The sequence below is a fragment of the Balaenoptera ricei genome, chromosome 13 (genome assembly GCF_028023285.1).
Source record: "Balaenoptera ricei isolate mBalRic1 chromosome 13, mBalRic1.hap2, whole genome shotgun sequence".
NCBI classification, from domain to species: Eukaryota; Metazoa; Chordata; class Mammalia; order Artiodactyla; family Balaenopteridae; genus Balaenoptera; species Balaenoptera ricei.
In genome coordinates this window covers 80,118,999-80,143,966 of record NC_082651.1, presented here as the reverse complement: position 1 = coordinate 80,143,966, position 24,968 = coordinate 80,118,999, and the positions used below count along the sequence as shown (strand labels likewise).

The following is a 24,968-nucleotide window of genomic DNA, read 5'->3' as shown; positions in this document are numbered from 1 at the left end:
GTTGCGGAGCACAGGCTCCAGACGCGCAGGCTCAGTAATTGTGGCTCACGGGCCTAGTTGCTCCGCGGCATGTGGGATCCTCCCAGACCAGGGCTTGAACCCGTGTCCCCTGCATGGGCAGGCAGACTCTCAACCACTGCACCACCAGGGAAGCCCTCACTATCTCCTATTGATGGGCTAAAATAGCAGCTTCTGCTGTATATAGTGGTGTGATAGCAGTGATTTTGAGCATGTATATATAGTACGAGTAACTTCATTTTAGAGTGAATCTTGTTTTATTAAGAAGTTATTATGCATGAAATATTTAGAATTTATCAAATCAACTCTTAATTTTCTTCTAGACACAAAAATACTGAAAGACTGTTTACTGGTAAATGTATAAAGTCTCACTAGTTAATAAAAAGAATCTGATCTTGAATCATGTTTGTAAGTCACGCTTGTTACTCTATTACTCAGTCTTTATTTTAGTTTTTTAAATTTGTGCCCAGATTTTTTAAACAGCTTCAATGAGTTATAATTGACATAATAAATTGTACGTACTTAAAGCAAAAGGATAATTAAGTTTTTACATATGTATACAAATGTGAGATTATTACCACAGTCAAGACAGTGGCCACATGCATTGCTCCCAAGAGTTTCCTCGTATCCCTTTGTAATCCCCCTCCTCACCTCAGTCTACAGGCTTGTTGGCATGTTTAGGATATTACAGATAAAGTTGTTAAGGACATTTGTGTACAAGTCTTTGTACAGACACATGATTCATTTCTCTTGGGTAACTACCTAGGAGTATAATGGCTGCATCTTACGATAGGTGTATATTTAACTTTTTAAAAAACTGCCAAATTTTTTCCAGAGTGGTTGTACCATTTTACATTCCCACCACCTGTGCATAAGAGTGCTAATTCCTTCACATATTCACCAACACTTTATGATCATTTAATTTCAGCCATTCTGATAAGTGTGTAGTGGTATCTCAGTGTGGTTTTAATTTGCATTTTCCTAATGACTATTGATGTTGAGAATCTTTTAAGTACTTACTTGCTATCTGGATATGTTCCTTGACAAAGTGTGTGTTCAAATATTTTGGCCTATTTTCTGCTGGGTTGTTTGTATTCTTACTGAGTTTTGAGAGTTCTGTGTATATTCTGAATATAAATCAATTATTAGGTATATGCTTTACAAATATTTTCTCCTAGTCTGTGGCTTGTCTTTTTTTTGAAGCTAAGCAGTTTTTAATTTTGATGAAGTACAGATCATGTTTTGAAGTCTTTGTTTAACCCAAGATCACAAAAGTGTTCTCCTGGAAGTTTTTTAGTTCTAGGTCTTGTGTTTATTTGGTTCTGTGATCTGTTTTGAGTATATGGTTCAAGGAACGGATTGGGGTTCATGGGTTTGTTTTTGTTTATTTTTTTTTTGGATATCCATTGGTCCCAGTACTATCTCCAGTGAATTGGTGCTGCATATATACACATCGAGTCAATTCCCTGTTATTTGCAGTTGTCATGTTGTATAAAGTCCTCAGGAGCACTGATTCAGCGATACTGAACTCTTACTCCTTGGGGAAACACCAGGGTTTGGTTTCTGCAAGCCTCTGGTTACAGCATTTTTGTCATCTAATTAATACATAACCTTGTTTTATGTGTATTTCTGTTTAAAGATACCCTAGTTTATTTATATACACCCACACACATAGCTGATTAACTTACGTCAGAACAGAGTTTATCAAACTTAAACATTTTCTTCATAAGCATATCACAGCCTTTTTACTCTTAGGGACACTAGACCGCACTTCAGCATTATACTTGGGGGCCATTTTAAATAGTGAAATCACCAACCAAAAGCACAAAAGCAGAAAGTGTGGCACTAAATAAGCTGTGAAAAGAATACTTAGTATGAAAGCTGAAATAAAAAGGCAGAGCATAGCCTTGTTAAACCTCATGAGTGTTGGGCTGCTCATATGCTTCACTGCTCTATGTATACCTGTTAAAGACCATGAAATCACCACAAATAGTGATTTCGGGGTCTACAAATAAATTGTAGCAAGTAGGCAAATTCTCAAAGAATCAACAAATAGTGAGGATCATTTATCTATCTATTTATCTATTTCTGGGCTCTGTTTTCTCAGTATTGCTATGATGTTAATTCTCCTCAAATTAATGTATAGATTCAATGTGAGTCCAGTCAAAATCCCAGCAATCTGATTTTAAAATTCAAGTGGAAATTCAAAGCACATAGAATAGCCAAAATGACTTTGAAAAAGAAGTTGGAAAACTCACTTCAAAACTTGCCAAGCTGCAGTGATCCAGACAGTTGGCATTGCCATCAAGATAGACAAATAGGTTAATGGAAAAGAATGTTGCTCATTGTTTAAATCTGCCACAAATGCATTAATGCTTTCTCTTTTCCCATGCAACCATGTTACATGGTAGTGACACAAATGCTTCCCTTATTTTGATCTTTAATTACTTTATTTAGCTTTCAAAAGATGAAAATGCTGTTGGGAGCCGATTGCTGTAACTTCCTTTAGGTGTTTGCCTTTTTTTTTTTTTTTTTAATGTCTTACTATCTAATCATTGGTTTTGTTATCTAGGCAGGTCCGGTCAGAAAACAAAGAGAAGAATGCAGTGATGTCTTTTACAGTTACAGACGAACCTGTCTATATTGACTTGACTTTGTCAGAAAATAAAGAAGAGGTAAGGGGCTTGTTTCTTTGAGAATTTGTTTTTGGACTTCACAAATACTATTTTTTAAAATCAGGGTTTTGATGATTTGATGATTCAGGAAAGAGAGAGAACAAAATAAAACAAAAATCTTAGACTATTCGAAGTAATCATTGGATTCTGTGTTGAGTGCTCATAAGGGCAGAGGACAGGGCGCAGTGGCGTTTTCAATAATCCTGACATGTGGGCCTGCCGGTTGGTTCCCTGTTGTCAGCCAGTGCGCTTGGTTATTGACTTAGCTCCTCTAACTTCCATGCTGCGTTCTCATGGACTGTGCTGTCTTCTTAGCCTAAACTTTTATTTATAGGCTTGACAACAACTACTTGAATTGTTATTTTGGTGGCAGTGATTATTTTTAAATTCAAGAGTTGTACATCCTTACTGTTTTGATTTATCTCTTGTTATTTGAAGGGTGGAGAGGGTAGTTGAATTTTCATAAGTAATTATTAGAGTAGACCAAAGTATATTACCTATTAACGTTACATTTTTCTTTTAGCCTGTCAAGTTAGCTGTTGTTTGCAGAGATGGTCAAGTTCATCTTTTTGAACACATATTAAATGGGTAAGTAAGAAGTTTCTCAAGTCAGAAATTTATTTTCCTTCCCTGACTTGCTACTTATTTACACTCCCACCTCAATATTCTTAGCTGTATGTTACTTTTCATTTAGATTGTTCTGAAAGCCTTCTTAATTCTTTGTCCGTATGACTACATACATTCCCAGTGAGAACTCAAGTTTTATTTTAAAAGAAATTGGTTCAGTAGGAAAGCTTTGCTTGTGAACTTTGGTGAAGGCTTAATTTCTGACTTTGATAGTGTCACACATTTGTCACACATTTGTGCATCAGTGAATGCTTGTGTTTTGGTGGACAGAGAGGAGTTGCTGATATGATGTGTAGTAGTCATAGACCAGGGGTCAGTAAATTATGGCCTGCAGGCCACATCCAGTAGAGACCATATGTGCCCCACCCCGCCCCCCAAATGAAAGTGTTTACTCTCTGGCCCTTTATAGAGAAGTTTGCCAACTCTTGCATGTGCTATAAACATGGTCTGAGACTCAGTCATGTGCATAATTATGTTAAACTTTAAAATGGTTTCAACTTTTTATTGTCAGTTGGTACCCTTCCTTTTACAATTCTAGTATAGGGGTTATGAAAGCAGTATACACTTATTTTAAAACATTCAGGATGCATAGACAATTGATTATAAAACTCAAGTCTCCCTCCATTGAGTTCCACTCCCTAGAGGTAACTGTTAACATTTTGATGTGTAGCACTTGAGGCCTTTATTTATATAGTCATATGTATGCATGGAATGTATAATTGAGGGCCCAGAAGTGGTGGGCCATGGTAAGGGCTTGGGCATTTGTCCTTGGGCAGTAGTAAGCTGTTGAAGGATTTTAAACTGAGGATTGATGGGGTTTGACCTAAGTTTTAAGACATTAAGTTTTAAGTCGTTCTATCTGATGTGAAGAGAATAGACCATAGAAGGGTAAAGGCCAAGCAGAGGCCAAAAATCCTGGATAGAGATGGTTGTGGAGTCGGGAAACTAGGAAGAGTGAGTTGGAAAGATAGTGGGGTGCTTACGGTTGGGATTATGGAGGGTGTGTACTTAGTGGTGGTAAGACGTCTGTGGTGTGAGGAGCGTGTGGCTAAGGTGCAGGGAAGGACAAGGTTGCTGGAGGTAGAAGGCTCAAGGAACTGAGAGGGCAGGGCGTCAGAAGGATCATCAGACTGCGTTCTGTGTATGGAAGTCACTAAGAAAGGAATTCCTCAGCGGAATTGTTGGACAGAATGACAGCCACTCACATCTTTAAGAAATGCCGAGTGACCCAGAGGCCATTGGATGATGGCAGGAGGGGAATGTAGCTGGTAGCTGGTGACGGCAATTTCAAAGGTTTTAGAGGTGGTGGAGGGAGAGACTACTTGTCTTGAAGTGTTAGTGAAGAACAAGAAGCGTACTTGAATCATTGCCAAGGGTCTTGGCACTAAGGGTGTGGGGAGGGCTGCCGAGGCGAGCAAGGTGAGGAGAGCTCTTAGCGAAGAAGTTGAGGATCTAATTTTGTTTATATTTTGCTGATCATTTTGCTCCTGGAACTGTGATGCAGAGGTCATGGTGAGGCTTCAGGGGTTGGAGGCCATTAGAGATGGGGCTGATTAGAGTAGGGCAAGAACAGAGCCATTTGGGGCTGAAGCTCAGGGTGGTGAGAGAGAGAGCCTTGGGAGCTTGGGGCCTTTTGTAAGGGTTGACAAAGTTGTATAGAAGAGCAAGTGTGCCTCAAGGCAGGTTTTGGTGGTGAGGTCTTGAATGTTGGCAGGGTGGGGATAGATGAAGTCTTGACAGGAACTCTTGACAAGATGGAAGAACAGGATGGATGAACAGGAAGTCTTGACAGATGAAGAGCTCTGGGGACACTGGTCACTACTGGTCACTCCTGATGATGTGGAGGCCGGGGGAGGTGACATTTCATGACACCAACTTCAGAGAATTAGTGTGAGATGCTATTTCACATTTTCTAATCTCATTTTTTTCCCATTTCCAGATACTGCAAAAAGCCTTTGACTTCAAACTGCACAATTCAGATAGCTACGCCTGGGAAAGGCAAGAAATCAACACCAAAACCCATCCCTATTCTAGCAGCTGGTTTTTGCTCTGACAAAATGTCATTGTTGCTTGTATATGGCAGTTGGTTTCAGCCCACCATTGAGCGAGTGGTACGTAGCTACTCCTCTGGAGTAAAGCAGTGCAACATCAACATGTCTGTGGAAGAGAATGATTTTAAAATGATATATGGGTCTGCTTATTGGAATACTTAAGAAGATGTCATATATTTCCCCTTAACTGAAGGACTTTTCAGTGGATGGTTTATTTTAACTTGTGAGAACTCTGTATATAGTTGGTCCTTGAACAACACAGTTTTGAACTGTGTGGGTCCACTTAGGCATGGATTTTTTCGATAGTAAATACTACAGTACTTCACTATCCAAGGTTGTTGAATCCACAGATGCGGAACTATGGATACGTTATAACTATGAACAAGTTATAAGTGGGTTTTTGACTGCACAGAGGGTCGGCACCTCTAACCCCTGCGTCGTTCAAGGGTCAACTATGTAATTTTACTTAACCCAGTATATCCAAAATATCGTTTTAATGTTTAGTATAAAACATTATTTGAGATATTTTACCCCCCTTCTTCCTTTATTTGGTATTATGTCTTTAAAATCTGGTGTATATTTTTCACTTACAAGCCCATCTCAGTTTGGACTAGCCACATTTCAGGTGCTCAGTAGCCACAGGTATGGGTGAATTTTGCCCAATTACCCAAAAGATAAATCTTAATAAGAGATCCCTTAGTAATAGCACACATTGAATATTCTAAGTGGAAATGTAATGGGTGGGGCAGTGGTTTAGGTTTTTTGATTACAGAAGTTTCTTTGGAGACTTTTGGTGAGTTATTACGAGCATGTCCAATAGGTGAGACTATGAGAGGAATATCTCTTGCTCAAGCAATCTCTTGTTGAGTCTATTTAAAAATACTTCTTACTTTAAAAAAATGTAATACATGGTTATGGTGTGATAAGAAAGGGAGAGAAGTGTTAAACTGTAAACATACGTCTCCTTACCATACGTAGTAGATCCCATAACCTCACTCTCCAGATGCAGCCTGTTTCCTGTGTGCTTTGTGTCTTTCCAGATATTGATTAGGTGGGTATAGAGAATTACCTGTAACTTTAAAGCCTTATAGATACGTATGTACTTTGCTGCATCTCACTTCCCCTCCTGTTTAATACCATATCAGGACATAGAGATTCACCTTAGAGCATTTTGTTAATCAGCATTGCTTGTCTTTGACTAGCTTGTGGAAGGATAGCAGTAGGAAACTGAGGGTAGGACCAGTCTTTTTTAGGACAGATTATAAGGTGATGAGCTAATAATGTTTTCTTTAAAATCTGTTACATTTTAAATGTCAGTCTTTTAAAACTGCGTATGTGAAAGATTTGAGCAATACATAACTGAAGAAAGTAAACATTATGCCTGGTATCTTCAGAGTTTACCCATTTTCCTCATACGGCATCAATCTGAATGGTGATCAGTCTGAGTGACCAGGAGTTTTCTGTGGAAGCCTTCTATACTTTTTTGTATTTTTATAAAAATGCATTTCTTTTTCACTTTATTCTTACTTCCGATTACTTTGTTTGACACTTTTTTTTTTCCCTTCCACCCCCTTTCCCTCTTTAAAATTCTATTCCCAGGCTTTAAATTCCAAAGAACCTCATATGTGTTTAGTAAGAGATATTTCAATCTGCTGGGCCCCAAAAGTAGAAACAGCTGTAACAAAGGTGAGTGCATTACATATTAGAAGTTAAGAAAAAAGATATTTGAGTGAATTGAATTGTTACGTAATACTGTGTTTAAACTCTTAATATCCTCTTTATGATCTTGTCTTAACAAATTTTGTGGGATTAGGTTTTAGATATTAAGACTGTAAAACTTTTTTCATTTCTGTGCTCTTGATTTGTTGAACGAATGAGTGAATAGGTGACTAGAAGTTGAAGACCTTGGATTTATTTAATTCCTCCTCCTCCACCCCACCCCCAGTGCAGGATCACTGAGTAAATATCAGTATCAAATTTATCAAATTATTTCATCAATTTTTGTACTTAAAGGGGCAAAACTTTGTTGAGAGGAATGCTGTATTTCAGGGTGGAATAAAACCTAAATCCATGATGGGGCTGGAATTAAATACCAGATATAAGAACATTTTGGTCATGCTTTATTTTGAATATAATGTGGCATCTACATGGAGACATCATATGTTTGGCAGTCTAATGAAAAAAAGGAAAGCCAAGACATGCTATGATGACATTCATATGGTTTCGCTTCTGGCTGAGTTTCAGAGATGACACCTTTCTCTTGGCTGTCTGAGCATTTCTGGCAAAGATCAATTATTGGAGGTAGTCATAAAATGTACAGCTTCACTCTTTAACTTTTTTTTTAAATTATTTATTTATTTTTGGTTGCTTTGGGTTTTCGTTGCTGCGTGTGGGCTTTCTCTAGTTGCGCCGAGCGGGGGCTACTCTTCGTTGCGGTGCGCGGGCTTCTCATTGCGGTGGCTTCTCTGTTGCGGACCACGGGCTTCAGTAGTTGTGGCTTGTGGGTTCTAGAGCTCAGGCTCAGTAGTTGTGGCCCATGGGCTTAGTTTCTCTGCAGCACGTGGGATCTTCCTGGACCAGGGATCGAACCCCTGTCCCCTGAGTTTTTAAGTCAGTGTGTCATTCTGTAATCTGTAGATTTTGTTTTTCTTGGTTCTTACTCTTACATGTTGCAGGCTTTAAAATCATGAATGTTCAGATTATACTTAAATGCCAGTATTCAATTAAAATATATCTTTAATTCATATACTGAGTTAGTTACATTAAATTTTTCAGTAGGAAAACCTTTTAAAAGCTGTTAGTTTTCTCATTGGGGATAAATCTTGCAAGGAGTAAGACAGTTTCCTTTGTCACACCCCTACTGTTCCTGTTTAACAGGTGAGAACACCAATGATGAATTCTGAAGCAAAAGTTCTGGTGCCTGGGATACCTGGTCATCATGCAGCTATCAAGCCTGCTCCTCCACAGACTGAGGAAATAGAGAGCAAGAGGAAATTAGGGGAAAATGAGGTAATACACTCATTCTAACCATTTTTGAGTTTGAAATTTAAGATTACTTGGGAGATTCTAAGAATTACATTGGATGGAGCCAAAGTTGAAACTTCAGAAAATGGAGAGGACAAAACTCTTATTAACTAAAGAGGGTGCTCTTCTGGCCATTTGTTCATTGTTAGCTGCATAAGGTAATTGTAGATTAAGCCAGGACACGCTGTGATGATTTTCATTGGGTTTCGCATGTTGCTGAGTTCCAGTGATGCCTTGTCTCTTGGCTGTCTGAGCATTCCTGGCTGGTTTAATGCTAGTTAGTCTTTAAAAGTGATCGTCATTATAACCTCTTAAAGTGCGTATAAATTCCATTTTTTTTCTCAACTCTTAAAACCCTCTTGTGATTACTGTACTTGTCTGTGAAAAATCCTCTTTTTTGTCTTCCATTCACTTGTCACTCTTGACTAAATAATCTAGAATTTTAACTGTTTTATCATTAGAGAAAGAGTGTTTCTTTACCTGATTTTAAATGTCGTGCTTTATTGGGGGTGGGGGGTTGGGGAATAACATTGCTGTTCTTAAAAATTGTTTCTCAATAACATGATACCTGATTTAAAAATAAGGTGCCAACTTCCTCTAGTTTGGCCTAGATCCTACCCTTTAATTTTTTCCTACCTTTTTAATGTTTTTCATAAAACATAACCCAAACAGGAGGCTTTACCAAAGCCTCTCTGTTTGCTTTGGTAGTAACAGAACGTTTGTATTTTGATTGAGCTACCGAGGGACTGGCAGAACGTAATTGTTAGATTTGCTTTCATAAGGGATTAGTTATGTACAAGTGAGTTTTTGTATAGCAAACAAAGAGAAAAATAGGAAGACATCTTATAAATTTTGGGGGGAACATAACTGTCTTTATGCTCTTTTGATAATATTTGTTAGCAAAAGATCTGAGGTTGATGGCAAGGGATAGTTACAGAAGGGGAAGCTTTTGTGATTATAGGTCTTTTCTTGTGCTTTAGTAATCAGATGCCAGATCCTTGTCTTTTTTGAATCTTCATATAGAGGGTTTTTTATGAATTACATTTTCAAATCATGGTTTTCAGTTGTTTTTTTCACTATAGTCTGGAAACTTGGATTGCAGATATTACACTTGTCTACGACATTGGCTTTATGGTGATGAGATTCTATTGGAATGAGGAAGAGCATATTTGTGTTTTTCAGTGTTGAGGTGTGAATCAATCAGTGGTTTTTGTCTTCTGAGACATAAGCACAAAGTAATTTGACCAAACTGCTTTAGGTGTTGTCTGATATAACATTTAACTGGTCATTTCTGTTCTGTAGGTTAGCATTGAAGAACGCCTGGGAGCACTGGATATAGATACGAAAAAAGAAAAGGACAACCTTCCACAGACGAACAGTTTTCCAGTTCTCCTCACACAGGGTTTAGAAAGTAATGATTTTGAAATGCTAAATGTAAGTATTATAGCAGTTTTTAAATGAATTAAGATGGTTAATTTTTCTTAGAAAGTGATTGACAGCACATTTACAGAGTGAATAGTCATGTTATGTAGCTGTCTTGAATTTAATGTTTTGTGAGTTTAGTCAAATATATATCACTTGGTGGCACTATACAGACAGTCACCAACCTACAAAGGGATTGTATTAAATTATTTTGAACCTGGAATGCATTTTCTCATAGAAATATTGTTGTGGATTGTTACTAGGTTCTTAGGCTTTAGTTCACAAAAGCCTTTGTAAACATTGTGTAGCTGAATTATAATACTCAGCATTCTAGATCACAATTTATATTTTTTTCTGTAGGAAAATGCGTTCCTGAGTTTTTACTCTGGATTCCAGAAACTTATTTCCCCATGGCCGTGAGAGGGGGCGGTGAGGTGGAACCTTGGCAATGGATAGGAGGTTTGAGGGAAAAATTCAAGAGGGTTGGGGGTATATAAAAGGGAGGCACTTACGATTTCTGTGTTTGTAAGTTGGTGACTGCTTGTATGATGTTGCTTAATTTGGTCCTCTTAAATTCAGAATTTGGAAGTGGTCTGTAGAGAAAATTTAAGTGTAAAAAATTGGACTTAAGCACTGCCTGATCAGATTAAAGCAGTTTATATTTGCTAAGTGCATTTATTCCTAGTGACTCTTAGTGATATTATGGTGCCACTTAGTATAGATGTGACTTTAATATGCAACCTATGAATAAGGTCTCTCTGACTTGTGTTTTGATCTAAATGGGAATATCTTATATTTGTGTTTAAGGGGATTTTGCAAAACAGGAGGGGGGAAACCAGGCATATCTAAAAACCTAAAATTACTTTTAAAATAGTTTGTGAATGTATGTATTTTGGGGGGTCAATTTTAGTTTAACATGGCGTAGAAACCTAGGTGAGGATTTGGTGAGGAATAAGCTATAGAAAACAATTGACAGTGTTTTTAAAATATAACTTATCTGCCATCATTGCTTACTTAACTGTGCTTTGAAAACTTCTTCAGTAGTACAAGTGAATCAGTTATTGTTTTGTTTTGTTTCCAAGAAACATTTCAAAACATTTAATAGTACAGTGGGCCACCATGAACCCATCACCCAGTTTCAAAAATTATCAGCACTAGCCAATCTATCCATTATTGTTTTATCTGTTTGCTCACCCCCTACCCAGGTTATAGTGAAGCAAATTTCAGACCTATTATTTATTTCATCCACAAATATATCCCTGTTCAACTGTAACAATAGCAATTCCTTTTAAAAATATAACCACAATTATCACACCTAAAAAGGTGAACAGTGATTCCTTAAAATCATCAAATATCCAGTTAGTATTTGTCTTTCACTGATTGTCTTGTAAAGTTTTTTTTCTTTGCTTTCTTCAAAACTGGATCCCAACGAAGTCCACACTATTTGGTGGATTTGCCTTTTCTGTCTTTTGCAATTTGGGGAAGCTAGGTTATTTGCTCTAAAGAGATTTCACATTCTAGATTTTGCCTCCTGCAAATCCATTTTACTGGGTCATTTAACCCAACAAGTATCATTTAATATAATTCTTGTCCATCATATTTCCTGTACAATGGTAGTTGGATCTAGAAGCTTGAAGAGATTCAGATTAGAATCATCTGGCACTTCAGATGTGACAGTGTGTACTTTTGTCAGGTGTCATAGAGTTGTTGGGAGAGTAAAGGAAATGATGTTTGTGAAAGCACTTCTTAAATTGTAAAGAATTGTACGTGTAAGACCTTTTCATTATTAAGGATTTTGAGGTGATATGTTGTATTGTTTAAGTAGAAGTCAATAACCTTTAAAAAAAAGAAATAAAAACTAGAATACAGGAGTATTCCCATACTGTATTACCTGGGATATCATGCATTCTACAGAGAAAGAGGCAAGTAAAAAAAAAAATCAAATATTTTTTCCCCTGGAAAGTGTGTTCCTCATTTCCAAAGGTACCTTCTGAGGATATGTGAAATATAATAGGAGGTCATTAAAAATAGGAATGAAAGGGGACTTCCCTGGTGGTCCAGTGGGTAAGACTCCGCACTCCCAATACAGGGGACCCGGATTCGATCCTTGGTCAGGGAACTATATCCCACGTGCATGCTAAAAACTAAGGAGTCCGCATGCCGCTACTAAAAGATCCCACAACTAAGACCCAGCACGGCCAAAATAAATATTAAAAAAAAAGAAAGAAGAAAGTGAGCAGTGTCAGGTATGCAACATAGGACCAAAGGTGAAGTTAAAAATCCCTACTGTAGAGCACTTGACATTAAAGTTTATGGCTTTTTAGGAAAGTGGCAATTTGACCTAAAGAAATAGTCTATAGCTTATTGCAAAAAAGATATGCTTAGGCATTTATGTAATCTGTGGCACCCATAGGAGTTAAGATATTTTAAAATATTTTAAAAATTTTATTTAAATTAAGTATTTCTTAAAAGTTCCCATTTACAGTAGTACCAAAAAATGCCTAGGATAAATCTACAAAACATGTTTCTACCTCTACATTGAAAATTACAAAAACTGAGAGAAATTAACCAAGACCTATGTTCGTGGTTGGAAGATTCACTCTTGTTGAGATGAGCAGCTCCCCCCAGGTTATTCTGTGTATCCAGTACATTCCCAATTAAGTTCCAGCAGCTACCGTTTAGAAATTCAAAGGACATGAAATAACCAAAGTAATTATAAAACGAAGAGCAAAACTGGAGAACTTACCCTACCTCATTTCAAGAAAAAGCTGTAGTAATCAAGATAGTTTGGTATTAGTGAAAAAATAAATATAGATTAAGGAACCAAAATAGTCCAGAAATAGACCACTTGCAATTGGTTTTCAGTAAAGGTACTACTAAGTTGGGTCAATTGGGAAAGCAAAGTCTTTTCAACAGTTGCAGTTGAATCAATTGAATATCTATACGGAAAAAAATGCATCTCAACTCTTTCCTCACATCTTACACAAAAATCTACACAAAAATAGGTCACAGACATAAATGTATAAACCAACCCTCAAAACTTCTAGAAGAAAATAGGAGAAAATGTTATGCAGATTTGCATGGAAAAAGCCTTCTTAGGTTCATCACAAAAAGCATGCAACACTTAAGGAAAAATTGGTCATTGGGATTTAATAAAAATTAAAAACTTTTCTCTTGAAATGACAATGTTAGGAGAATGGAAGGGCAGGCCACAGGCTGGGGAAAAAAAAACAACTTATATATCAAAGGATTTATATCCAGAATTGATAAAGAACTCTTAACTCAATAGTGAGACTCAACTCAAATAAAAAACAATTGGTAAATGCGTGAACACATATTTCAAAAAAGAATTCCAGTGGCCAGTGAGTGCATGTAAAGAGGTATTATACATCATTAATCATCACAAATGCAAATTAAAACCACAGTGAGATAGCACTACATACCCATTATAGATTGATTAAAATTTAAAAGACAGTACCATCTATTGGGCAGGATGTGGAGTAACTGGAACTCTCATATCTTGCTGGGGGGAATGGAAAATGGTACGCCTACTTTGGAGAACAGTTTGGCCATTTCTTAAAAGTGAAGGACACATCTACCATAAGATCCTGCCATTCTACTCGTAGGTGTTTACCAAGAGAATTGAAAACAAATGTTCATACAAAGACTTGTACACGAATGGTCGTGGCAGCCTTATTTTTAATAGCCCCAAACTGGAAAGAACCCTGAACACGTGAAGGGATAAATTGTTATCTAGCAATGTAAAGAATGTATATTGCTTCATCAACAACATGAATGAATCTCAAACTTATGCTGTGAGAAAGAAGCCAGACAAAAAAGTACATACAGTTTGATTTCATTTATAGAAAAATTCTAGAAAATGCAAACCAATATGTAGTTCAGTGGTTGCCTGAGGGCGGTGGGGTGGAAGGGAAGGATAGAATGTAAAGGGTCCAAGGAGACTTGAGGGTGATAGAATGTTTATTATAGTGTTTGTTTCATGGGTAAATATGTTTGTCAAACTGATCAAATAGTACACTTTAAATGTGCACTGTTATGTTTCCGTTAAAATACAGTAAAGTTTTTTTTAAAAAATCCCATCTTCAGTATCATCTTCTTGCTACTTGTAGCTGTGGTTTATAGTCTTGGCAGAAGTTAATAATGCTAACTCCTCTATTCATTATCATTTTGCTTGGTTTGGGATAACTTACTTTTTTTGCTTATTTTTAATTTGAAAATTGTTATCATAGAACCTCTGTCTTTAGTGAGCATAAGGATTATCTGAGAGCTTGTTAAATTTTTCTGTCCTGCAGTTTGGAATAACTTCTAAATAGCTAGGCCATACATACCATTATTTGTCTGTGACAGTTCTGGTTTACACCTCTGAACTTGGTGTAATTACTAATAGTGACTCCTTTCATTCACAGAAGTGTCCCAGTTTGGACAACAAATTATCTGATCACTTTACATTTAGAGCACTAGAGGATTTCACAAACCACGTGTTTTTCAAACCTTCAGCCCTACATTATGTTTCTTAACCAAGCTTTTGGTATAAATAATGTGCAGCAGCAAGTTCAAGATTGTATTCCTTGACCTGAAGTGCTACTATTTTACTTGGCCATTTAAGACAGTGAAACCTGGTAGTTTGGTGAACATGCTGTGAAAATTGAGTACCTTAACAAAAAGAGATGCAGACATAGAAAACAGACGTGTGGACACGGGGGAAAGGGGGAGTGGGATGAATTAGGAGATTAGGATTGACATATACCCACTACCATGTGTAAAATTGATAGCTAGTGGGAACCTGCTGGATAGCACAGGGAGCTCAGCTCAGTGCTCTGTGATGACCTAGATGGGTGGGAAGGAGGTCCAAGACAGAGGGGATACATGTATACATATAGCTGATTCACTTCATTGTACAGCAGAAACTAACACAACATTGTACAGCAACTGTACTTCATTTAAAAAAAAAAGTATTTGTAGACTAGTTCAGACAATGTTCCCTGTAACTTGTACATCGTTGGAACTTTGTGATAACTGATTTATAACAAAGACTTGATCTGAGGGATGTTTAGTATCATCAGACACCTTGTGAATTATTTAAGTTCTCAACATATTTTGCTTTGGATCTTGTGTTCTCATTATTTGAAAATGACAATATTAGGACAGTCCATCCGTCAGTTCCCCAATGATTATGTATAAAAATACATAATCTTTCTTTTGCATAATAAACTGTAATTATGTCAGTGATAGTTTTTAAGTAGTACTTGATAGATTTAAGAAGGGCTTGGTGTAAAGATATTTTTACAAGCAAATAAAATCCATAGGGAATTCTGAAAGGGTATGTTAAGACCATTAAAGTAGGTTGAAAATGAACTTTCCATGTTTTTGCCCTGTAATACCTCTACTGTTTATATCCTGAACATGATCTTTATAGCCAAAACATAGCATGCACCAACCATTAGGGAAGTTCCTCTAGTAGTAAACCCCCTTTTTTTTTTTTTTTTTAAAAAGAAATGTTCTCTTTTTTTTTTTTTTTTTTTTTTAATTTATTTATTTATGGCTGTGTTGGGTCTTCGTTTCTGTGCGTGGACTTTCTCCAGCTGTGGCAAGCGGGGGCCACTCTTCATCACGGTGCACGGGCCTCCCACTATCGCGGCCTCTCTTGTTGCGGAGCACAGGCTCCAGACGCGCAGGCTCAGTAATTGTGGCTCACGGGCCTAGTTGCTCCGCGGTATGTGGGATCTTCCCAGACCAGGGCTCGAACCCATGTCCCCTGCATTGGCAGGCAGACCCTCAACCACCGCACCACCAGGGAAGCCCCAGTAAACCCTTTTGAAAGATAAATATTTAAAAGTATTAAAGAGGAAGGGGGTATCTGGATTTTGAAACCTGAAAGGACTCATTTCCCACCCTCTCCTATAGATGAAGCATCTGGGTGGGGTTTGGAGAAATAGAAAGGCCTGCCAGAATTTGGACTAATCTGCTCTATCTCCTTTTCTATCCATACAACGTGGGGTGGAGACTGCGTTTCACCCTTAAAGTTTTTGACTCAAGCACTCATTATATGATCTTTTGATTGGCTTAAAATTTTATCAAAAACATTTAAAAGGTATGTTTCCTTGTAAGTGTGATTTTAGTGTGTTTTGCTCACTCTTGTGTTGATATGACAAGATATGTTTCATAAAACAAAGGTTTGAGAACTTCTCTGAAGTGGTGTACATACCTGTATTTAAATGTCGAGAGGTGTTCTTTTCTGTTTTATATCAAAAATTAGCTTATAAGAATTTAGAATTTGTGGAGCAGAAACTTGTTTAATGGAGTAAATGTCCTGATACTTGAAGACTGTACTTGTCTGATAGCCATAAGACATAATATAACATTCTCCATTTAGTCCCAACCTTTATTTGCTACAGTTCAGTATTGCTTGGTTTTTAAGATAATTTTTAGTGACAGTATTCCCTGTAGTGTCCTTAGTTTCTGAGTATGCTTATTTACATTTTTTTTTTCTCACAGAAAGTACTTCAAACTAAGAACTTAAACCTAATAAAGAGAACTGTATTAAGGATGCCCCTGCATGCTGTCATTCCGTTGTTGCAAGAGGTAACTGAGTACGCTTCTCGTTTTAAGGTCCTAATGCTATGACTCAAAGACAAAATCCAGTATTTAGAGAAATGGATTTGCAGTATGTAAGCAAGCAGGGTATTTAGACTCGATGATAGATGATCACTAGATCTACTCAGACAAAATTTGCCTAACCTAGATATTTTTCTATGTATTTTAAAAATTGAGATATAATTTACATACCTTTAAGGTGTACAGTTCAGTGTTTTATAATATATTACAGATTGTGCAAGTGCCACATCAAAAAGAAATCCTGTACCCATTAATCACTCCCCATTTGTCCTTACCCCCCAGTTTTCTGGCAACCACTAATCTATTTTCTGTCTTTGTGTCTGTTCTGGACATTCATTCATATAAATCCTAGCCTAGATTTTTATCAGATAATTATTTTTATTTTGGGAATGTATTCCTAGATTATGTTAAATTGGTTGAACATTTAGGAGTTAGGAAATTTAAGAATAATGATTTCCTAATGCAGTCATTCTTTTCCTTTGTTCTTATGGATGTGTTATCGTGGGAATTGATGGAGATTGGCTGCCTCTGAAGTACTGTTGCTAATACTGTTTTTCTCCTCCTCAGCTTACAAAGAGATTACAAGGACATCCTAATAGGTAAGATGTTTAGGCGTCTTAAATTGCTTTGATTTTATAAGTATTTTAAATGTGATTGTTTAAAAACAGCAGTGTCTGGCAACATGAGATTACATAGTAGGTAGCCTCAAATTCTAACTAATAAAACTCAAAGTGTCAGATTTTGCTCTCTGCACTTACTTTAAATTGAATGATTCTTATTTCTAAGATTGTATTATAGTTTTTCCCTTCAGAAAATTTGAGGTTTTTCAGCTTTATTATATCAGGTCATTTAATGGATTAGTCTTATTTAATAATTTAGGCCTAATCACGATGTGTAAAACTGGCCATTTGTAGAACTTGTTCAGCCTCTGGTAGTTGCTTAAGACACTACAAGGAAAGATTTTATATAACTAAATTTTGTGGGTCTTTTTTGCTAATTTGATGATTTAATATTTATATAGGATGTTGATATCTCAAAGATCTCAGCTTGTACTATAGTATTATCAGTCTATAATATAGTTTTTCTTTTCTAAGTTTTTTTTCGTGATAAGCTCCATTAGCCTTTGGAGCTCACAGAGGAAATCTAAAGATTTCATTAATTAGGCCTGGCTTACATTTTTGGTCTATATTTGTCTTTTAATGTTGGTGTGGAAATCTTTTGCTGTTTGTACCTGATGATGAGTAGATGATGGGCTCAGATATGAGCATAAAATGCAAAGTCAGCTGAGCCCAGTCTACTGCCTTGGTATCAGCTAATTACGAAGTAAAGCATAGGTTTTATATCTGGAATTGAATTATTTTAGAGGAAGGGATTTTTGTCCTGTTATCTAGTCCATCCTGCTACCCCCTCCCTTCCTCAAAAGATGAGTATATTACACAGACCTCAAATAGACCCAGTAAAAGAATGAACGACTGTCATATTCACAGTGGTTTATTTATTAGAGTCATTTTCTAGATCTTTATAACTCCGTTGTATTTAATTTTGAATTTGTGAATATTAGTTGATGTGTTTTTTTTTTTTTCAGTGCTGTTTTAATGGTTCAGTGGCTAAAATGCGTGTTAACGATCCACGCATCCTACTTATCCACAGTAAGTCTTTTCATCTGTAGTTGCTGAACAGTTTGGCTTTGATAAGGATTATCAACTGATGGCTTAACAAAACCATTTTCTCTCCATCTGCCCTTTAACCATCAGCTGCTGCTTTTAAAGAATTTGTTTTTTCCCCAGGTGCAATGTCACGTTGTCATCATTGTTACCTTTTATAAACTGGCCCTTTTTTGGCCCAGATTTTAAAAGTAATATATATTCTGTAGAGAAGCTTGAAAAATATAGAAAGGAGAAAAGTTACATACTAGCCTTCAGGTGTTTTTCTATATACATACCTGTTTAGCAAAATTATCTTTACATTGTATGTATCTCTCCCATCCTCTTCTAAAAACTTAGTAGCTTTTTAAAGTTTATATCTATGCTAACATGTCTATATTACCTTGTGATAAAAATGAAATGAATATCTTAATAGCTGACGTTTTGCTGGGACTAATGTCAGCTCTTGATTACCTATACAGATGGAAGGGAGGGAGCATAAAATCATAAAGCAACACCAAAAAAACCTCCAGTTTTATATGTCACAGTATGAGCTGGGTTATTGCCACATCATCAATTTAATTACAGTTTAAGCTAGAAATAAAATTATGCAGTTGACTCATTCTTCTTTTATTTGGTTACCTAGAACCGTACAATAGGTTTTCTTGAAAGATTTTAGTGGATAGTTGAAAATTTTTAATTACTCCTTAAACTATAGCTCTTCCCTTCTTAACAGTTTCACCCAGTTCTTGCCTGATCGCTGTCCCTTGTCCTCTGTCTCAGGATCCTTTTCCTTCAGTAGTTTGAGATAGGAAAAACTATTGGTTAACCTGTTTTGAGTTCGGCAGTTCGTTCTTTGTATGTCTGTGGAGATCTCTGTCAGGATGTTAAAATGCGGGGAAGAGATACGAAACAGTAAGAATGCATATTGGGTTTCCCTGCTTACGGAAATCTTGGGAGTTGGATTGGGGGCAGTGTCTGAGTGGCGTGGTGACGGACATGGAAAGATTACCACAAGCATAGGATGACACTCATTTTGTGACCTCACTGAATTGCTTAGAAGCAAAAAGAGCCCTAGGAGGACTTGTAGTGAAATCCCTTCTGGAATCAACCCCTAAGTTATAACCACTGGAGTAGTAGTCTTATAACATTCTAGGTTAGGGCAAAATAGACCATGGAAGTATGGTACAGGGTGGACTCCAGCCTAAAACAGTTTTCTCTCCTCAGAAAACAGTGCTTTTCCCCCACCTTTCCTTCACTTTTTCTTTCCTTATCAGATATCTTTAAGTACCTTCTCTAAGTCAAGCGCTGTGCTAGGCATGGGGGCTTTAGTAATGTACAGACACTCTCATTTTTACTGTTTAAAGTTTAACATTTGAATGAAACACTCTTATTTAGTGTCAGAGATAGGAGGGCAAGTAAAGGCTAATTAAAGGGCAAAGAGTGGGGTCCCTTTTTCTGAAGCTCTGGAGGGACAAAGAAAATAATTTCCTGCTTTAATTTCTGAAGTATAACTCAGAGGGTTCATTAACAGGAAGTATGTTTGAAATACCATAAGGTCAGCTTTGTATTCTGTCACTTTGTCCTGCTGGTCTCTGGAAGCTGTGAAAAGCCTTCCTCTAGCTGCTGGGACCTAATGGAGGTAGATAATGTGATATCATCAGAGAGGAAGTTTCAGAGTGAAGCCCTTTTTAGCCCAGAGGTATGTGCTTGGGGGTACTCTTTAGTTAGTGTCTCCTTTATGTTGATCTTCTCTGAAATAATATGATCAACACAAAGAAGTCCCACCCTGCAGTTTGTCTCTCCTTGCAGTTTCTCCTTCTGACCTTGCATCATTATTTTTTTTTTAATGTATTATTTTTTTGCTGTTAGGACAGTAAAGACCTCTGAAAATTTGAGATGTTGCTAGGCTGTGTGACAAGCAGCCACTGCCACTGGAAGTACAAGCATTTGCTGGGGGCTGAATACTCAGGCATATCTGAGCATGATATATATATTTGTTATCCATGTTTTATTATAATAGTATCAAAGTATCATTTTGTTGTTGTTGTTGTTCCTTAGTTGCCTGACCTGGTACCCCAGCTGGGGACACTGTACCAGTTAATGGAAAGCAGAGTAAAAACTTTTCAGAAACTCTCCCACCTTCACGGAAAGCTCATCCTTCTAATCACGCAAGTGAGTAAATCAGATTGTTTTGTGCTGAACTTTTGAATGTGATGGGAATGGAGAGAGGAATAAGGATTGTTTACCTGAATGTTGAAAGTGCCCTGTTTCAGCAAAAAATTGGTAAATCAGGACCTAGTCTTTGACTAGGAAATGTTATGTATTTGACAGTAAGTAAACTTAGTTGTGCCTGTGTCAGCTTTAACTCGGAGGTTCTCACCGTCATATTTCAGTTGTTAATACAGTTAGAGTGGTTGTGGTGCTATGAACGACGAGTCACAGGGTATTTCTACAGCTTTTTGTCACAGAAAGAAACTGGATTACCTTAAAAGTATTTTCAGCTTTTATGGAGTAATTCTTTCTTGTATTTGACGAATATGCCTTTTGCCTTGTATTTGATCTACATCGTATTAAGGTCATCCATTATAGTGGTTGAGGATGAGTTTACTGTTGGGGAAGGTTGTGATACTTGAGGTAAACTTACACTCTACTTCACAATAGCACTTGATTATCTTTCAGGTTACAGCGTCAGAAAAAACAAAGGAACCGACTTGTCCTGCACAGAAGGCAAAGTTGGTGTATGAAGAAGGTAAAGCTTGGGGCATAGGCTAAACATTTAGTTTTTCACATTGACCCAGTTCTGTGACTTTGTAAAAACATCAGTGTGAGATCGTGCTTTGACACGCACCTTCCCTAATAAAACGGGCAAGCTTGTGGCAAAACTGGCAAAAATGTGATCAAATAAAAGCAAAGCCACAAATATAATACAGAAACAAAAAAGGGCATTAGGTACGGAAGAGGTTTGAAGAACACTATGAACAAACTATGCCAATACAAAAAACCTAGATGGTATAGGTAATTTCTTGGGGAACTTTAATGACCAAAATAGACTTAAAAATAAAAATAAATAGAAACCTAGAACAAGCTAATAGCTTTAAATTGATTTAATCAAAACCTTTCCCCGTAGGGTACCAGACACAGGTTTTATAAGTGACTTTTATCAGTCTTTAAGGAACAAGTCATTTTTGTCATGTACAAACAATTTAGACATTTCATGAGTCAAAACCGGACAAGTATAGTCAAGAAAATAACATCTTAGGCCATCCTCAAATATCCTAAGTAGCAGATTGATTACAGAAGTGCTTAAGTAAAATAATATGTCATTACCAAGTAGAATTTATTTAAAGATTGTAAGGTGACTTAGCATCAAGAAATCTGTTAATGTAGTTATTACCATGTTAACAGGTTATCATGAACACTGTTATTTTAATAGATAGAGAAAAATAATTCAATGAAATTCCGTCTTTGTACATCTCATTATTTGATAATCTAGTCACACCATTGAAATATTCAGATAAGCAAGTTTACTAGATACCAAGATCTAGCAAAAAGAAATTGGTAGCATTATTATGTCCCAATAATGTATTGTATGTCCGTAATGTCCCGGTCAGAAGTGTCTTAGGAAAAAAAGATCTCATTCACAGCAGCAACCAAAACTATGCAGTACCTAGAAATACCTCTAAAAAATGAAACAAAACCTTTATAGAGAAAACTATAAAATATAACTGAAGAACAGAAAAGCATACCTGAATTAATTAATTACACTTTTTGCGATTTTTTTTCCTGGTTTTATTGAGATATAATTGACATATAGCATTGTGCTCGTTTTAGGGGGTACAACATAATGATCCTATATGTATATATTGTGAAACGATCATCACAATGTTTAGTTAACATCCATCACCACACGGTTATAAATCTTTTGTTCCTGTGATGAGAGCTTTTAAGATTGACTGTCTTAGCAGCTCTCAAATAAACATTAGAGTATTGCTAACTGTGGTCACCATGGTGTACATTATCTACCCAGGACTGACTTATCTTATAATTGGAAGTTTGTGTCTTTTGACCTTCACCCATTTCCTCCACCCCTATCTGACACCTCTGGCAACCACCAATCTGTTCCCTGTATCATTGAATCTCGTTTCTGTAGATTCTATATGTGAGTGAGATCATACAGTATTTACCTTTTTCTGTCTGACTTATTTCACTTAGCACAAGGCCCTCAAGGTCCATCCATGTTGTTGCAAAGGGCAGGAGTTGCTATTATTGCCTGGCTGAATAATAATCCATTTTGTGTGTGTGTGTGTGTGTGTGTGTGTGTGTGTGTGTGTGTGTGTGTGTATCACATTTTCTTTATCCATTCTTCCATCAGTGGACATTTGGGTTGTTTCCCTGTCTTGACTATTGTAAATAATGCTGCAGTGAACATGGGAGTGCAGTTATATCTGAGATCCTGATTTCGTTTCCTTTGGTATATATTTAGAAGTGGACTTGGTGGATCATATGGTAATTCTATTTTTAATTTCTTGGGGAGTCTTCATAATGTTTTCCATGGTGGCTGAACCAGTTTACATTCCCATCAGCAGTGCACAAGGGTTCCTTTTCTCCACATCCTCGGCTTAGTTTTTTTTTTTTTAAATTATTTTTTTAATTGAAGTATAGTTAATGTACAATGACTTAGTTTTTTAGATGGGATTTTGTTAGGGTTTTGATACTTTGTCCTGCTCAATGAGATCTTGATGGAATAGTATAATACATGTACTTTTATGCAGATAAGAATATAAACAATGTTCCTTCTTAGATGGATGATAGCTGAATATATTTCTAAAAATAAATTCAGGAATCCGATTCTGTTTAGCTTTCTGGGCTATGTCCTCTGCTTTGATCACAGAATTAAAGCTTGTTTCCCCCTCCTTACAGAATCTTCTGAAGAGGAGTCTGATGATGAAATAGCAGATAAGGATTCTGATGTGAGTAATTTGTTTCCTGGTACATAAATCTGCCTTATATCTTTGTACCCTGTAAGAACGAGGCCTTCAATCATGCTTTCCTTGCTTAATATTTCTACCAGGATAATTGGGATGAAGATGAGGAAGAGAAAGGAAGTGAAAAAGATGAGGATGTTGATGAAGAGGAAGAAGAGGAAGAAGAGGATGCTGAAGAAAAAGGTGAAGAAAATGGTGAGGACAGAGATGTGGCAAGTGAAAAGGAATTAAATGGAGATTCTGATTTAGATCCTGAAAATGAAAGTGAAGAAGAATGAACAGAGAAGAGCAAGTCAAACGAACTATGTAAACTGGCTCACCTTACCCACTGCTGCCGAGTTCTCCTATGGAGGGTTGTCTCTGTGACAGATGCCAAGGACCGCTGCACATTTCCAAATTCCTAATGGTGGCTCCCGTGCCACTTTGCTATCTTGAGCACCCCAGACTTAACTGTGTAAATAAGAGAGTTTCATTCAAATGTTAATAAACTTTACACAGCAAATAGATACATTTTCTGCAGTGTACTGACATGAGTGTCCAATATATGGTATATTTTTATAATGTAATATCCCGGTATGATTGGTTATGCCAAGAATTGATGTAAGTGAAGATAAAGACATTTCTCATGTAAGGGTTCAAGAACTGGACTTTTGTGAAGGAGTCAGCTCTTATCTCAGGTTGGTATCTTTCATCACATCCTGGTATGAAGCAGCACTAGTGAAAAAATTTTAATTTGGTACATTTTCATAAAATATGAAGGGATAAACTAAAAACTGGAGTAAAAATGATTGTGACTAAAAAAAATAAAATCACCAGTATCCCTAGCTTCTCTATTGACTGGTAATCTGATTTGGGTCAGATTGAATATTTGGAGTGCTTCCCCAAAACAACCACTTATTTTTTAACCTGTCATGTGAAGTATTTTTTTAAAACACAGAAAAATTATGATAATTAAACTAAAGAATTAGCCATATTAAGGATTTTTCTTGATTGCAAGTTGCCTGTAAAGAATCATCAGTGTATAGATTTAGAAGTGCTCATTACCTGCAACTTTTTAAAAGATTCAGTTACAGCTGCTTTTGAAGAGGTTTTCATTTTTATTTAAATTACTAATGGATCAAAGAACAGTTGTTTATTTTTTCTCTTTGGTTTTAGATATTAATGATAACCTTGTTGGAATTTTTTTCCAAAGAAAATATTTTTATAATTCCGTAATTTAATGTGTTCCTTTTCATTACCCACTCCTGGCAGTGTTAGGGTATGTTTACCTTAAAATAAATCCGACTCAAGATTTTTTATGTATGTATAAAGTATTTTGGTGTGCTACAAAAGCCTTTTCAAATTATCAGTAATTTTTTTTAAAGAATGAGCCAGTATTTGCTTAGTGCTCTCTAGGGAACATGCAGATGGAAGCTCAACTCTTAAGAAAGGGCTGGGGAGATGGGTTTATTTTTCCCACCTGTGAATATGTAAAACAAAACCATTATCTCCGAGGGACTTCTGATATCGGTGGCAGACAGATTTCTGTGCTCAACTAATAGAGCTGGAGCCATATAGAGCATCTTGGGAAAGTTAGAGTCAGCTACTGGTGTAATGTATAGTTATATTTGTCTATAAATGGAGCTGTTTATGGCAATTTAATACCATTCTCTTTGTAAAGTGAATAAATATTCATCTTTACCCAGTGCTTGTCTTGTGGTATATGTAGGGGAACACAGCCACAGGTTTGGGCTTGTGGTGTGAAGGTTTTAAAAAAATCATCTTACTCCACTAGCCTTAATAGGTAAATGCTTTCAAGGCTTTTTGGATAATCTAGCATTTGTAACGAAGTGAAGGAACCAAGAACTTTGTTAGGAGCTAGTGGTTGTTTCTTGCCCCACCTGG

At 36.7% G+C, this 24,968-nt stretch overlaps 1 protein-coding gene and 2 non-coding genes across 3 annotated transcripts in view; all 3 read left to right on the top strand.

Moving 5' to 3' along the window:
• Nucleotides 1-24,764, top strand: part of WDR43 (WD repeat domain 43) — a 50,837-nt gene extending 26,073 nt beyond the window's left edge. Inside the window, exons 6-18 of the mRNA XM_059943670.1 lie at nucleotides 2,591-2,693; nucleotides 3,217-3,281; nucleotides 5,260-5,431; nucleotides 6,971-7,057; nucleotides 8,249-8,380; nucleotides 9,698-9,829; nucleotides 16,334-16,420; nucleotides 17,021-17,052; nucleotides 18,039-18,102; nucleotides 20,158-20,271; nucleotides 20,779-20,848; nucleotides 23,020-23,069; nucleotides 23,171-24,764. Coding sequence (XP_059799653.1) covers nucleotides 2,591-2,693; nucleotides 3,217-3,281; nucleotides 5,260-5,431; nucleotides 6,971-7,057; nucleotides 8,249-8,380; nucleotides 9,698-9,829; nucleotides 16,334-16,420; nucleotides 17,021-17,052; nucleotides 18,039-18,102; nucleotides 20,158-20,271; nucleotides 20,779-20,848; nucleotides 23,020-23,069; nucleotides 23,171-23,362 — 1,300 coding nt within the window. The 3' untranslated portion in view covers nucleotides 23,363-24,764. The remainder of the gene's footprint in view (nucleotides 1-2,590; nucleotides 2,694-3,216; nucleotides 3,282-5,259; nucleotides 5,432-6,970; nucleotides 7,058-8,248; nucleotides 8,381-9,697; nucleotides 9,830-16,333; nucleotides 16,421-17,020; nucleotides 17,053-18,038; nucleotides 18,103-20,157; nucleotides 20,272-20,778; nucleotides 20,849-23,019; nucleotides 23,070-23,170) is intronic.
• LOC132347184 (small nucleolar RNA SNORD53/SNORD92) lies at nucleotides 7,570-7,647 on the top strand. The gene has a single exon (XR_009497137.1). It is a non-coding gene; the product is annotated as a small nucleolar RNA SNORD53/SNORD92 (small nucleolar RNA).
• Nucleotides 8,577-8,652, top strand: LOC132347185 (small nucleolar RNA SNORD53/SNORD92). The gene has a single exon (XR_009497138.1). It is a non-coding gene; the product is annotated as a small nucleolar RNA SNORD53/SNORD92 (small nucleolar RNA).
• Nucleotides 24,765-24,968: the final 204 nt, after the last annotated feature.